Source organism: Capricornis sumatraensis, chromosome 2 (genome assembly GCF_032405125.1).
Source record: "Capricornis sumatraensis isolate serow.1 chromosome 2, serow.2, whole genome shotgun sequence".
NCBI classification, from domain to species: domain Eukaryota; kingdom Metazoa; phylum Chordata; class Mammalia; order Artiodactyla; family Bovidae; genus Capricornis; species Capricornis sumatraensis.
In genome coordinates, this window is record NC_091070.1 from 72,959,718 (window position 1) to 72,974,386 (window position 14,669).

The 14,669-nt window shown below is 41.2% G+C and overlaps 1 protein-coding gene across 2 annotated transcripts in view; it reads right to left on the minus strand.

Moving 5' to 3' along the window:
- Nucleotides 1-14,669, minus strand: part of FMN1 (formin 1) — a 434,454-nt gene that overhangs the window by 210,446 nt on the left and 209,339 nt on the right. For both annotated transcript variants that reach the window (XM_068965008.1, XM_068965009.1), the window contains 2 exons: nt 11,115-11,881; nt 5,344-5,494 (listed from right to left, as the gene is read on the minus strand). In XM_068965008.1, coding sequence (XP_068821109.1) covers nt 5,344-5,494; nt 11,115-11,881 — 918 coding nt within the window. The remainder of the gene's footprint in view (nt 1-5,343; nt 5,495-11,114; nt 11,882-14,669) is intronic.

Genomic DNA, 14,669 nt, shown 5'->3' on the forward strand with positions numbered 1-14,669 from the left:
CAATCCTGGCCAAAGTGACCCAATTACAACTGAAAGCTTTTGGCTCCAGGAAGTTTCAACAGACAAGCCTCTGAGGGACCATCACCACCCCTCCCTACACCATCACCCCCACCAATGATCAGGGAATAGCCACTCTCTCATTGATTCTTAAGAAATCTCTATTAAAACAGCTGAGGGAGAGGAATGATCTTTATGCATCTTACAGAGGAGGGAACAGGCACGGACATTATTCCTAATTCAAAGTAAGATCATGCCATTTCAGCAGAGAAAGAACATTGGCAGGTCATGCTGATTTTCTGAATGCAGCTGGGCAAGTTTAGAAAGCAATTGGAAAATTTATCGGAGTAGCTACTTCTCTGACAGGCACCAGGACAAAGAATCTCAGACGATGAAAGCAGCTTTCTGTCTCCTTGTCAAGGCGCTGACCTGCCTTTCCCCAGAATACATGTAACTTAGAGATAGTATAAATATGGGCATACTGACGGTGAAAACTCTTACTTCACAGTGCAAAAAGACATATCAACCACTGTAAGATGAACTATTAGATGTCTGCAGTATGTGCCATTAAAGGAAGCTGTGGAATTCTTCCACAAATACTGAAGAACAGGAATGATCTAAAGATGACCATTTGCAAAGCTTCAGGAAAGGACACACTTATATTTGAAGGCCCTCTAACAGTGGTTCCCAACCTTTTTGGCACAAGGGACCTGGTTTCGTGGAAGACAATTTTTCCATGGACTGGGGGTGGGGGGTGGGGGCAGGGCTTGGGATAATTCAAGTACATTACATTTACTGTGCACTCTATTTCTATTATTATTACATTAGTCCCACCTCAGATCATCAGGCATTAGATCCCGGAGGTTGGGGACGCCTGCTCTACAAGGTTGTGGGAATCAGTGATGTTCAAGAATTTCTTTGCAAAGTTTTTATATTGGTTCATAAACTAACAGATTATTACATTTCTAGAGAATACTTAAAAGTACTTTCACAATCATGATTTCATTTTATCCTCAGAACAACCCTGAAGGGTTGTTATTCCCTATTTTATAGAGAAAGAATTAGTGTGTACAAGTTATACGACTTTCCTGAAAGCTGTCAGAGAGCAAAAAAAAAAAAATAGGAGGTGGTATTAAGCATTGGTGGTACAGACAAGAGATGATGTTTTGAGCTCTGGTTCTCAATTTGGTAAATGTTACGTTTGTCGTGGCACAATGGTCTCAGGTCACAAATGAGGAAGGCTCATGTCTGAGTATGCAATGAAGAATTTGTCATAGTCAGGGTCAAAGGAAAACAGTTCCAATTCTCCATATTATTTTATAGCTGGACTTATACCCAAAGTGTCTTTTTATTCAAAGATTTGGATTCCTATTGAAAGACCCTGAAGAAAATCCTGGATAATTTCACCATGTAGGACACATCTTAGATTTGCACAAGTGTAGCTGAATCCTGTTGATAATTCTAACAATGGCTATTCTCATTTATAAATGTCAAAATCAATTACCCTAGTAAAATCTATCATCTTTAAGTATGGCGAATTACTGTTTAAATTAAGGAAAAGTGGAGATATATACTGAGGCTTTTCTACATCCTCCCAAGGTTCTGTCATTATCGATGACTTCCTGTGAAAAGCGTACAAACCCTAGAAGTCATCTTTATCTTTCTAGATCTCATTTCTTATGGGCCAAAATGAAGGTACCGAATCAGTTGATCAGGAAGGCTTCTTCTAATTCTTAGATTGTGTTTAACTAGAAAACAGGATCCTGGCCCAGTTTAAGAAGATATGTATCAAAAAGAAAAGGAAAGAAGCTATATATCTCTTTACTTAAAACTAGTGCCAGTGGTGGGAACTGTTATAAAAGATGGAAGTAGAAACTCGTATCTGAGTTTAGCAGAACCATGAAAATCTGAACAGTTCTCAACTAAAAATGTGGGATACACAGATGGATGCAAACCAGCTCTACTTAAGAGATGCTCACATATATGTCTCAGTTCTAGCAAAGTCTCAGAGGCCAAGGTTCAGAATGCTGAATTTTTGAAACTCCAACATATACTCAACCTTTGGTCACCATAAAAAGATGTATCTGGCAAGTGTTTCCTGGTCATATTGTATGGGAACCATTCTGTGGTTAGGCTAACAAAGCTGGCCTCCAGGGCTCAAAGTCCCAGTTGCTCACAATCGCTAAAATTCACTTTCATCCTCATTCTCAGAGAAAAGAAAAAAACAAAAACATCTGACTTTCAGAAGAGACTGAGGGACCCATCTTGATGTTGGAGATCTGGTCATGGGCACAGAGGGAAGGCGTATAGGGGGCAGGTTCAGAGTTTTCTGGCATTGACTCAACTCATTATTTTCTTTAAAACTTAGAATATCTCAGCTCTTAGGTGGGATACAAGCTCTCTGCAGACTTCAAGCAGCCTCAAGACCATCAAACCCTGTAGTCATTTTATTGTTTAGTCGCCAAGTTGTATGCGGCTCTGCGACCTCATGGACTGTAGCCTGCCAGGCCCTTCTGTCCATGGGACTTCCCAGGCAGAAATACTGGAGTGGGTTGCCATTTCCTTCTCCAGGAGCTCTTCCCAACCTAGTGATCGACCATGTCTCCTACTTGGCAAGTGGAGACTAAGCCACCAAGAAAGCCCAGTACCTACCTTTAAAGAAAAAATAGTGACTTCACACGTGCACAGATTCTTTGGGGGTAACAGCAACCTCAGTGTTCAGAAAGATTAAAGAGCTTGCATGAAGGATATTTTACCCCTCAGAAAAGCAAACACATCAAGTACTAACTGCCTTAGTGAAAAATCCTTTGTTGACGAGGCAACCAATTATAAGAAATAAGAATAAACTAAAAAAATAATGCTTTCATGTTTCAAAAAACAAACGCTTCAATGTTTTAAAAATTCCCATTCACCAAAATAGCAAGAACTAGCTTTATGAATAAATAACATGTAATCAAGCATCCAGAGAGAGGAAAACACAAGGAGTAATAGCAATCTTAAAAGAAAAAGAGAACAAAAGTAAATTTTATGTGATATTGGGTAAGAAAACATTCAATGGATTTCCTGGATGGTCAGAGAAAACTTCCTGGAAGAGGCAATATGATGCCACCTTTGGAATACAGAGATTCTGGTTCTGCCTTTTGTAGAGAAACAAGTAGTCTTCTGTCCCTATAGATGGCATTTAAAAAGCAAGCCGGCCTGCTAAAGCACATTATTTCAATATCATAGGATTCCAATCACACATGTATATATTTCATAGTCTATCATTTGACTTCTTGCCTATAACTAAGTTGTTTCATGCAATATGTCCTCTTAAAAGATTTGTTCTGATATTTAATTATAATTGGGATCACATTTTTTATCAGGAAAACTGATAAATTCCATCAAACAAAACAAAAAATTCCATCAAACTTCAGAGGTAAAAAACTTTGATCATGATTCTCATGTATAATTCAAGTCAGTGGTCCAATTTGATTTAACAGAAAATTGCATTCAGACTTCTGCCATTTCCCCCACTATGAGGCACAGCAGATTTCTCAATCATAATGTTATTTGAGATACCAATGTATGCACCTCAGTGTATAATTTAAGAATGAAGAGTTGATGAAACTCTCATTCGATATTAGACACTCTCAAAACACTTCTTCCAATCCTCTTAGATTTGAATTTCACAACAACCTGACAGCTCAGGTAGACCCAGATATTGTTAATCCTGTCTTAAAGAGAAGGGAAAATACGGCCTGAAGAAGTGAGACAAGCTGCCCAAATCACATTGTAAATCAACAGCAGAACCAAGTACTGCAAAGCTGACCCTTGAACAAAGGAGTTAATTTGCATATAGCTTAGAGTCAGCCCTCAGCACCCATGGGTTCAGCTAACCACGGACTGTTTGGGATTCTATTATTCACTATTGAAAACTATCCATATCCAAGTGGACCCGTGCAGCTCGAACTCACACTGCTCATGGGCCAACTGACTTTCCTCAACACCATCTATGTTGTCATCGTGACACAAAGGCAGAGAGACAGCAGCCGTGGCAGCAACAGTGGCCGAACGAGAGCAGCGAGCACTGGCTGGGGGCTGCCTGGGTGCCAGGCACTGTGGGGGCACACTGTGTAAGTGACCTCACTCGAGTCTTTCTTAGAGAAATGGATAGCGGGACAAGGCAAGTGAAAGGACTTTGACTTGGGCCACACAGTCAGCGCAAGGCACACTGGTCACTCAGCTCCACACCTGTCTGACTGCTTGATCTTGCTCTCTGATGGGTGGCTCATGGCCTCAGATTTTGAGCCCTCAAGCCTGCCCAGAGGTCACCTTCTCCATGAGGACTACTCTGAACACGCTGTATTCAAACTTGTAACCCATCCTCCCACTCCTTCCAAAGATGATCCTCCTTACGCTGCTCTTATCACATGACTTGACTTTTTGATGTTATTGTTAATATAATGTTTTGTTTTTGATGTTGATTGTTAATATACTCTGTTTTGTTTTTTCACCAACATACCCAGGTGCTCAGACAGTGCTATCCAATAGAACTTTCTATAAAAACAAAAATGCTCTTCAATCTGCTGTTTGGTAGCCACTGCTGCTAAGTCTCTTCAGTCGTGTCTGATTCTGTGCGACCCCATAGACGGCAGCCCACCAGGCTCCCCCACCCCTGGGATTCTCCAGGCAAGAACACTGGAGTGGGTTGCCATTTCCTTCTCCAATGCATGAAAGTGAAAAGTCAAAGTGAAGTCGCTCAGTCATGTCCGACTCTTAGTGACCTCATGGACTGCAGCCCACCAGACTCCTCCGTCCATGGGATTCTCCAGGCAAGAGCACTGGAGTGGGGTGCCATTGCGCCACTAGCCAGAAGAATAAAACTGAAAAGTGGCAAATGCCACTTGAAGAACCAAATATTTAAATTTATCTAATGTTATGACTTAACCTTGTCACATGTGGCTCAGGAATACCCTACTGGATAGCATGGGCCTAAAACAAAAGCTAGCACAAATACACTCTCAATAAATAGTTGTTCAATGAATGAATTTATAAATAAGTAAGGCATATTTTCCACATAGCCTACAGACCACTTTTCACTAAATTAGCTTTTTTTTTTTTTCAATAGAATTAATAGCTGGAAAAAAGTTCAGATTAAGAAAATAGTTTGAAAATTCAGACAATATGACCAAAATAGTAAGTTCAGATTTCTCAAACTATTGGCTCCTTGATGTCATCCGTGACTCAAAACCTTCCAAAACATTTTTTTGAAAACAGAGCGAAAGCAAACCAGCAGCACACAATGAAACCCCATGCAGGACAAAAAACAGTGACATAGTTATGATTACTATAGCCAGGCAATACCTTTTTGACCTTGGTTTTTTTCTCATAGGTCTCTGAGAGAGGTTTTTTCTTCTGCTGAGGTATGTCTTTGGAGAATAAATACTCAAATTCACTAGTATCCCGAATATCAGGTTCTTCTAAGGAATCCCATAAAGTTGGCGTAGAATTTTGGCTTAAAAGAGAAAATGGGAAGTTAAAGGTAAGAACCAAACAAAATAGAACAGAATACAGCAACATCCTTAATTCATTTTTTAACTCCTTTAAAAACTCTAATGAAGCTTGAAGAAAAGCTTTTTATGATTATACATTTTAAAATCAAAATATACTACAAAGCATTAAAGCAAACTGATTTCCAAAACAGAATGGTCCTTGTGCGAGTACCCGTTGTTTCGAGAAAGAACCAGAGAAACCCCGTGGGGCCAGAGCTCCTGGGGTGTGTAAGCTGCCCCTCCCTCAGTCTATGGCATTTTCATGATGGGTAAAAATGGGCCTTGTATAAAGGCTGAAAGTGAAGTGAAAGGGAAAGTGTTAGTCGCTCAGTCCTTTGCGATTCTTTGTGACCCCACAGACTGTAGCCCGCCAGGCTCCTGTGTCCATGGGATTTCCCAAGCAAGAATACTGGAATGGGTGGCCACTTCCTTCTCCAGGGGATCTTCCTGTCCCTGGGACTGAACCATGGTCTCCTGCATTGCAGGCAGATTCTTTACCATCTGAGCCACCATTCTGAGACATTCCGTGGGATAATTCCCAAATATAACGAAAGTGGAGTGATAAAGCGAGGATTTATCCTCTTGTAGATTTTTTTCTGTTCATTTCAAATATGGTTTTTGGGTTTAGCTCACATCAGCTAAGTACAGGACCCATATATGTATATATACATATATATGAATAGGCTGTGCTCATTTTGACATATTTGATTTTAAATACACTATCTCAACAATAGTATTATTAAAAACAAACAATGCCATGCACCAGCCCCCACAGAGATCAGCTAAAGCACCCATGCAGAGACTGTATTGTTTGTTTGCTTTTTTCTCTCTCTAAAAACAGGTACAGCCTAGTTTTGAAACAAAGGAAGGAAAGAAGATATGGGAAATCAAGTTCAAAAGAACCGCCTCTGAGAACGGCCTTAGATGGATTACTACTCAGGCTCCTTTTAGCCAGAAAGTATTTTCTAAATATCTACTTTCTTAACTTACTTTCTCACCGTATTTTAAACCACTTTTAATGCCCAAAGATGGTTTAAAAAAAAAAAGTCTTATCTACTCATCAAATAGACACATCAAATGTGTATGTTTGTTATGATCCATAATATCTAAAAATACTTACCTTTGTTTCAATACATATTTTCCCAGTGAATGAAAAGGAAAGAAACCACTATTACATAGTGTGGTCCGTACAGTTTTTTGATACTAAATGACAATTTTTTTTGTATTTGAAACTGTTGGCAACCCTGTCTTTTCAGGCCTGAGTGTTCACATTTTGCTATGTGTCTGCCTTTCCTATGAAATATGACATTTGGGTTCTTGCCCATAACAAAACTGAACATTTGCTTTTCTCCACTTTTTTTTTTGTTTTCCTCTTACCATTTCTCTAACGTAATATTTGAGGCATGTAAGAATACATATGTGACATATGTAAGTTATAATGTATGACAGATAGTGAGTACCTGTGAAATCGTCACCCAAGGGCTAGAACACTCCCAGTGAGGTGCATCCATCTGCGTGTGCTCCTTCCTCAGCACCGCTCCTGCCCACACTCACTTAACTTCAGTTCAAAACATGAACACCTTTAATGTTAAATGCTTTTCTCAGCTGCTCTTGGCAAAGGGGTTCTTGGTGGGAGAAGACAACCAGGAAACTGTGGAGCATGCTGCCCCAGAACTGTGGACAGGGCCTCAGCAAGGTTCTGGGAAGCTAAGGAGAGGGTGCCAGGCGGCAGGCAATGTCATGCACAAGGAAGATAATTCAGACCCATCCCCCCATCTCCTGCACCTGTACCACCTGGCCCCAGCTCCAAGGACTCTGAGCTCAGGTCAGCATGATGAGGGCAGTACCTCACTCATATACTGAAGTAAATTGGCTTTGGCAGTCATGTTTAGCAGCTCATGACCATTTCCAGCATTATTTCTATGGGAAAAGGCATTTCCAAAAATGAATGACAGAATTTCGGAATACTACTTCTTAGCAGGTTGCAGGCAACTGGGTTGGTGGGGCAGTAACAAGGAACTGCTCTCACAACGGACCGTCTGCCATCATGTCAACTTTTTCCTGACCACTGAATCAATTTTAGCTCGAAAGAAGAGGAAGAGGAAGGCGGGAGGAGGAGGAGGTAAGGGGAGCGATAATGGAGCGGGGAAGCATGCAGGCATAAGCAGGAAGGAGGCTGGGGCAGGAAGAGGGCAGAGGGTGAGGAAAGATGCTTTCTCCTTAGGAAGGCACTTATGAGGAAGCCCAACAAAGTGGCTGGATGAGTGTTTTTCTTTAAAAAAAATAAAATAAATGGCTTTTCCCTACTCGAGAAACAGAAAACAGACATCAGAGAAAGCAAACCAGCGAAAGTTTAAAATCCCATTAGCTGGAGGAGAGGCAGTGTGTATATAATAGAGAAAATTCATTTTTTATTCCTAATTCCTCAGAAGACCAAGATAAAAATTTGTCACGTATATTATGAAGTACTTGCTCCTCTGGTGATACAAAATAGCATGTCTTTCCAAATAATTTTACTTCTGTCCATAATGAGTAGTACGCAGCACCTTCAGACCATTTTAATTTAAAAGATGTAGTCATGCTCCAAGGTACCAAGATATTCGGAGGGACCCATAATAAGAGACTAAACCCCTGTGGCTAGAACTCAGGCTCAAAGCTGACATGTTCACCAAGCAGGGATTTCCTGAAGTCCCAGGTCGGGAAAGTGGGTACATCCAACTTTTAATATAGCTCAAAATGGACTTGCTGGGGGCAGCAGGACTTCAACCTCCATAAGCCGACTCTTCCTCTGCAGCCGGCAGGGTCCACATTTCCCCATTTTATAAGAAAGTTGGTCATTTTGGATTAGAAGTCGGTCCTACTCCAGGCTGAGCTCATCTTAACCTACCTAATCACATCTTCAACATGCCTATTTACAAGTAAGGTCACAGTCTGAGGTAAGGGGGAGGGGTCGAGGCCATTAATAAATCAATTTGGGGGGAAGCAATTCAACTCGTAACAAAACGGAAGCCCTAGATTTATGGTGAAGGTGGTAAGAACTGGAGCATTCAACTGTTTTCTTTCTCAAAATGTCCAACTACATAAGGACAGGAAAAATGCAATGATTACCTCCAGCTTGTCTTTGTTGTCTTAAACACTGAAGGACTCACATCTCCTAGTTGTTACTATTACGCCACTGATATGGTCCAGGCTATTATTTGTTCATGAAGTCTTATGGGGATGAAGCTGAGGCAGGTTAGGCAGACCCAAGTGTGGAACAGCTCTGTGTGCCCTCAGAACACACAATGCCAGGGCTGACGGGTGAGCTTCATCACCCTGGAATGACTGCACATTAATTTGAGAACACTAATAAGGGAACACGGCTCCAAATATTCTGAGAAATAGTTTCTTAGGAAATGTCAGCTGAGCCTTGAGTGGGAAAAGAGGAATGCTAGTACATTGGTTAATGGTAGGAGCTATTTCAGGACTATTTCATGGTGTTTTAATCATTCATTTGGGAAGTTTAAATATAGAGTATTAACATTAAAAAAAAACATTTGTGGCTCTTATTTTTTGATGAGAGGAAAGGGGCCAAATACAAAGTGTACAATCAACTTGGTTCACCATACGCTAGTGTCAAGGTGTGCCCCATCCCTCCTAGAGTGATTTCCATTTACTTGCTCACCGAATTGCATGTTATTTTGTTCAATATCCTGCCATTTCTAAGCAGAATGTTACAGAAATAGAAAAATTTAAAACCACATCTTAATTTGGGGAATAAGTTCAAAAATTTAAGTGTGAAAATCTATTCTATATTTGCTGTTCTTTGCCAACAAATGAACTTCACATCTAAAGAATAGTCAAGAAGCCAATCAATATCTTTCTAATTGTCCTCCTGATGGGCTCCAAAATGAGGCAGAAGAAATCCAGTCAGATCTTTTTGAGTGGAAATTTTCAAGTGAGCATCTCTTGCTGCCTTACAGACCCACCATAACAACCTATACAAATGGAAGATGCTTTTTAGCTACCTACCCATTGGCACTTTCTCTAGAGGGCAACAAAGTATAAAAACGTGAGGGCACTCAGTGGTGAGGGGTATCAGAGTTCAAACAGAGATACTTGATAATTTAATACTGCCCTCTAAACTCAACATTCAGAAAACTAAGATCATGGCATCTGGTCCCATCACCTCATGGCAAACAGATGAGGAAACATTGGAGACAGTGACAGACTTTATTTTGGGGGGCTCCAAAATCACTGCAGATGGTGACTGTAGCCATGAAATTAAAAACACTCACTGTTTGGAAGAAAGGTTATGACCAACCTAGACAGCATATTAAAAAGCAGAGACATTACTTTGCCAACAAAAGTCCATATAGTCAAAGCTATTGATGGTTTTTCTGGTAGTCATTTATGGATGTGAGAGTTGGACTATAAAGAAAGCTGAGTGCCAAAGAATTGATGCTTTTGAACTGTGGTGTTGGAGAAGACTCTTGAGAGTCCCTTGCATTGCAAGGAGAGCCAACCAGTCCATCTTAAAGGAAATCAGTCCTCAATATTTATTGGAAGGACTGATGCTGAAGCTGAAACTTCACCTGATATGAAGAACTGACTCATTTGAAAAGACTGTGATGCTGGGAAAGATTGAAGGTGGGAGAAAGGGATGACAGAGGATGAGATGGCTGGATGGCATCACCGACTCAATGGACAGGAGTTTGAGTAAACTCTGGGGGTTGGTGATGGACAGGGAGGCCTGGCACGCTGCAGTCCATGTGGTCGCAAGGAGTCGGACACAGCTGAGCAACTGAACTGAACTGACTTGAAGAGTTAATGACTCAGCTATGTCTGGTTCTTTGAATACAAAATGAAAAATTACAGCTATTTGTTTAATATACACATCATGCTGCTGCTACTGCTGCTAAGTCGCTTCAATCGTATCCGACCCTGTATGACCTCAGAGGTGGCAGCCCACCAGGCTCCGCCATCCCTGGGATTCTCCAGGCAAGAACACTGGAGCGGGTTGCCATTTCCTTCTCCAAAGCATCAAAGTGAAAAGTGAAACAAGTCGCTCAGTCGTGTCAGACTCCTTGCAACCCTATGGACTGCAGCCTACCAGGCTCCTCCATCCATGGGATTTTCCAGGCAAGAGTACTGGAGTGGGGTGCCATTGCCTTCTCCATACACATCATAGGGCTGATGATACTATCCTAAAACAAGACAGATACTCTAAAAATCTTCAGTGAACCTGAAGTATAGACTCAGGCTCGGTGTCTTTATGATCTTTCACTAATTTCAGGGATACAGGAGGAAACACTAACATAGCTCTGGGCTCTTCTCTAACCTAGCAAATGAATATATGCCTTTAAGAAGGGTCTAATATAGAACATGTCATTTCTCCCAGCCATCAGTCCATACAGAACACAGAGAAGACCTGGTGGGGACATTCTTCCCAAAACATTCTAGCCTCATTTATCCAAGGCATTCACTACCATGTTTGAGAATGAGTGCCACACTGCAAAGACACTGAACTCGTAAGAATACAACATCACCTGTGCAAAATCCTGCAAATTCACAAGCTGAGAATGGACCAGGGAGTTAATTTACCTCTTATCACTTATTTGTATCCTAGTCCAGTACAGAGGCTTCATTGGACAACTGGGTTCAATGGCTGGCTTCCGAGGACACTGGCCGGAAGACGGGCCAACTCCGAAGAAGAGTCCAGGAGGAGGTGGGGGTGCCAGTCCTGGGGGTGCTGGAGCAGGAGGAGGACCCCCGCTGTTGGGCAGAGGGATGGAAGGAGGGGGTGGTGGGGGAGGGGGTGGTGGGGGAGGTCCAGCACTTGGAGGCAGAGGAGGTGGGGGAGGTGGTGGCGGTCCAGTATTCACAGGTGGTGGCGGAGGTGCTGGTGGCAAAGGTCCAAGTCCAGGTTGGAGGGGAGGCGGGGGAGGGATGGCTGCTGGTAGTGGTGGGGCAGGAGGAGGCGGGGGAGGGGAAGGAGCTGCTTTCTGCTGATTCAGTGAGCTGCCTTCCGCAGGTGGTACACAGGTGTCTTTGTTGTCATTTGGGGGAGAGAGTTGGCTTAAAGAGGAGATGTTCAGCTTTTTAGGTATTATTTGGTTACTTCTGGTTGTCTTGCCTTCACCTTCGCAGGGTTTGAGGAAAGTCTCTCTGTCTGTCTGGATGCACACATTTCTGAAAGTCTTTGGAGGGCAGTCATCATCCGTGGAGACACATACATCTCTCATCTCTTCGCATCCTCCTTGCCATCGGTGTTCTATCTCGTGTTTGAGATTCTCAATGGTTTCTTCTAGTCTTGCTGTTATCACTGCATGCTCACCCCGGATGTGAAAGGCTTGAAGTTCAAACTGAGCCTGTAGAGATATCAATGGGAAAGGAAGCAAAAAATTTATTTTAAAAAATCAATGATCAGAAATAAAATATTCAATAGCATCCCCATATCACCAAAGCATAAGGCTGCACAGACGTGGAAAGACAAGAGTCATTCTGAGAATCCTACAGGATATAAATTTCACCTTATGAATTTTCCCAGGATTTAAATAGCTGGAGAAAAAACAATTTCATCCAATCTGAGCTCACAGGCAACAATAACCATGGATTAAGGATAAAAGTAAAATAGTCTTCTAAGAATTTCTACTGGTTTTAGTATCAAATGCAAAAGAAAACTTTTAATAAAGATTTGAACATGATTGAATATACCTTTCATTACTTTTGGTTTGAGAAAAAGAACAAAAAAAGGTCTGGAGATCCTTTTGGCTAGGAGCTGGTACTCTCAGGGTCAGCCATAAAATGTCTCCCCTCTGGAGTTTCCAAAACAACACAGCAGAAAGAAAAAACTCAGGAGGAAGTTATGATACATGTGCTTTTTTTTTTAAGTTTCCATATCAAAGCTGCCCATGATTAGTATTTGTGTCTGTTTATAATCATTCATAATATACTAATTAAAAAAAACAATTTAAGTGCAAAGAAAATGAACCTATTAAGATCTGCTATCAATATACTCTATATTTTAAAGTATTTTATAGGATACCTGTCTTTTTAATGCTTATCTTTTCAGTTATGTCAATGCCTTGAATCCATTCCTTTTCATTACCAGCACAAACTAGCATACTCTTGGTTCTTAACTAGTCCATTTCCCAGCATTCAAAATTATTTAGCCTTTTACAGTTAACTGGGAGGCAATCATTTACAAGTTTATTGGTTTTTCTAAAATTCAATTTAATAGTAATTAAATACTTCTGGTGAACCTATTTAACTTCTTTCTTCCACATCAGACTGCAAACTCCACAAGAAGAAATCAGGGGCAGTATCTGTGCCTTTATTTCTGTACCCTAGCAGCTAGAACAGCAAATACACGGTACTGATGCGATGGATGGATAAAAAACCACTGTAATAGTTACATTCAGTCACTGTCCCAAAAGCCTTTGTTATGGCTTATAAGACATTCTTCACTGTACTTTCAGTCCACAAATATCTAGAACACCAAAGGATATATAGGTACAGCTATATCTTACATTAAAAAGGTGCATAAATATTTTCAATGGCCTAGTCTGTCAAGGTTATGACACAGCAAACGGTGGCATTGTTTGGAACATTAGTTCTGAGTAAGTGTTACTGTTGCTAAGGATAATATTAGAGGAAGAGACGAATAGATTTCTAATCATTCTTAAGAATTTCCAAACAATGCCATCTTTGGTGGAGTCATAGGCATAAAACTAGGAAAGCTTCAGCAGTCAGGATGAACAATGTCCTACAAATACAAAAGTCCATCCATCTTTCATGAGTTCTACTATCTGAAAGGAACTTCAAGCTTCATTCAACTGTGTGATCAAGATCATCTTTGGGGACTTCCCTGCTGGTCCAGTGGTTAAGACTCCACGCTCCCAATGCTGCAGGCACAGGTTCAATACCTGGTCAGGGAACTAAGATCCCACACGCTGCATGGCCAGAAAATAAAATAAAATAATTTTTTTAAAAAAGATCATCTTTGTTTGGACATTCTACCCATCTCCATCTCCCTCTTCTGCCTACCTCCACCCATATTTCAGCCCTGATTACCATCCTAAATTATCACCAATACTTAAATTTCATTTTAGTGCCTACTTTGGTTCTGCCATAGCAAACTAAAGGTTGAACGTTGTTCCTGACGAACCTGTTCACCTAAGAAGGTGAACAGTCAGGTAGTATTCATTTATTATTTATTTGGCTGCGCCAGGTCTTAGCTGTAGCATGTAGGATCTTCAGTTGTAGCACATGAACTCTTAGCTGTGGCATGTGGAATCCAGTTTCCTGACCAGGGATTGAACCCTGGTCGATGGGAGAGCAGCGTCTTAGCCACCAGGCCACCAGGGAAGCCCCAGCAGTCAGATAATGTTGATGAGCCAATAATTTTATACAATCTTCACCTTCTTAATAATATGAAAGAGTTACAAAGACATGCTCCAAAAGGCAACTTTCTTCTCTCATACAACTGGATGATATCTACACAAAGGTCCCCATCTCTCCCATTTCCCACCTCTCAACCAATGATCTTTTAAGTTGGCTGAATCTGGTGAACTCATCTATACAGACCATTTTGATGGCTCTGTAATTCATCTGTTTAGTGTAGTGGGTAGAGCACAAATTGGTTAGGCTCCTTAACCTCTCTGTACATCAGTTTTCTCATACAGAAAATGGGGGTAATAACAGAACCTCACAAGGTTACGAGAAGTACGTGAGTTAATATATGTAAAACCAGAGGGGAGTGTCTCAGAGGAAATATCGAAGTTTGCTACAATGGTAGTATTAATGGTATTGCTACCAATGCTATTACCACTTATAGTAGTAATAATACACTGGTATTATTTTGTCTCTTTGCTGCCGGACAGACCACGGAGGCCAGTGGCCATGTCACCTTGCTTTCAGCTCTCAGCATGTCTTCCAGCACCACGCTCTATCCTTCCAAAGCAAAAAATAAAGATACAAAAATCCTTCTTTAGTCCCTTGTAGCTGTTGCTCTTTCTTTTCTCACCCTCCCTCTTGCCCTCTCGGCTGCATTGTTAAAGTTGACTGCTGCCTTGCCTTGAATTTCTCTCTACATCCCTGATCGTCAAAATTCTCCACCCAGCCCTATTTTCTTCCTATTTCTTGGCTCTCTCCAGC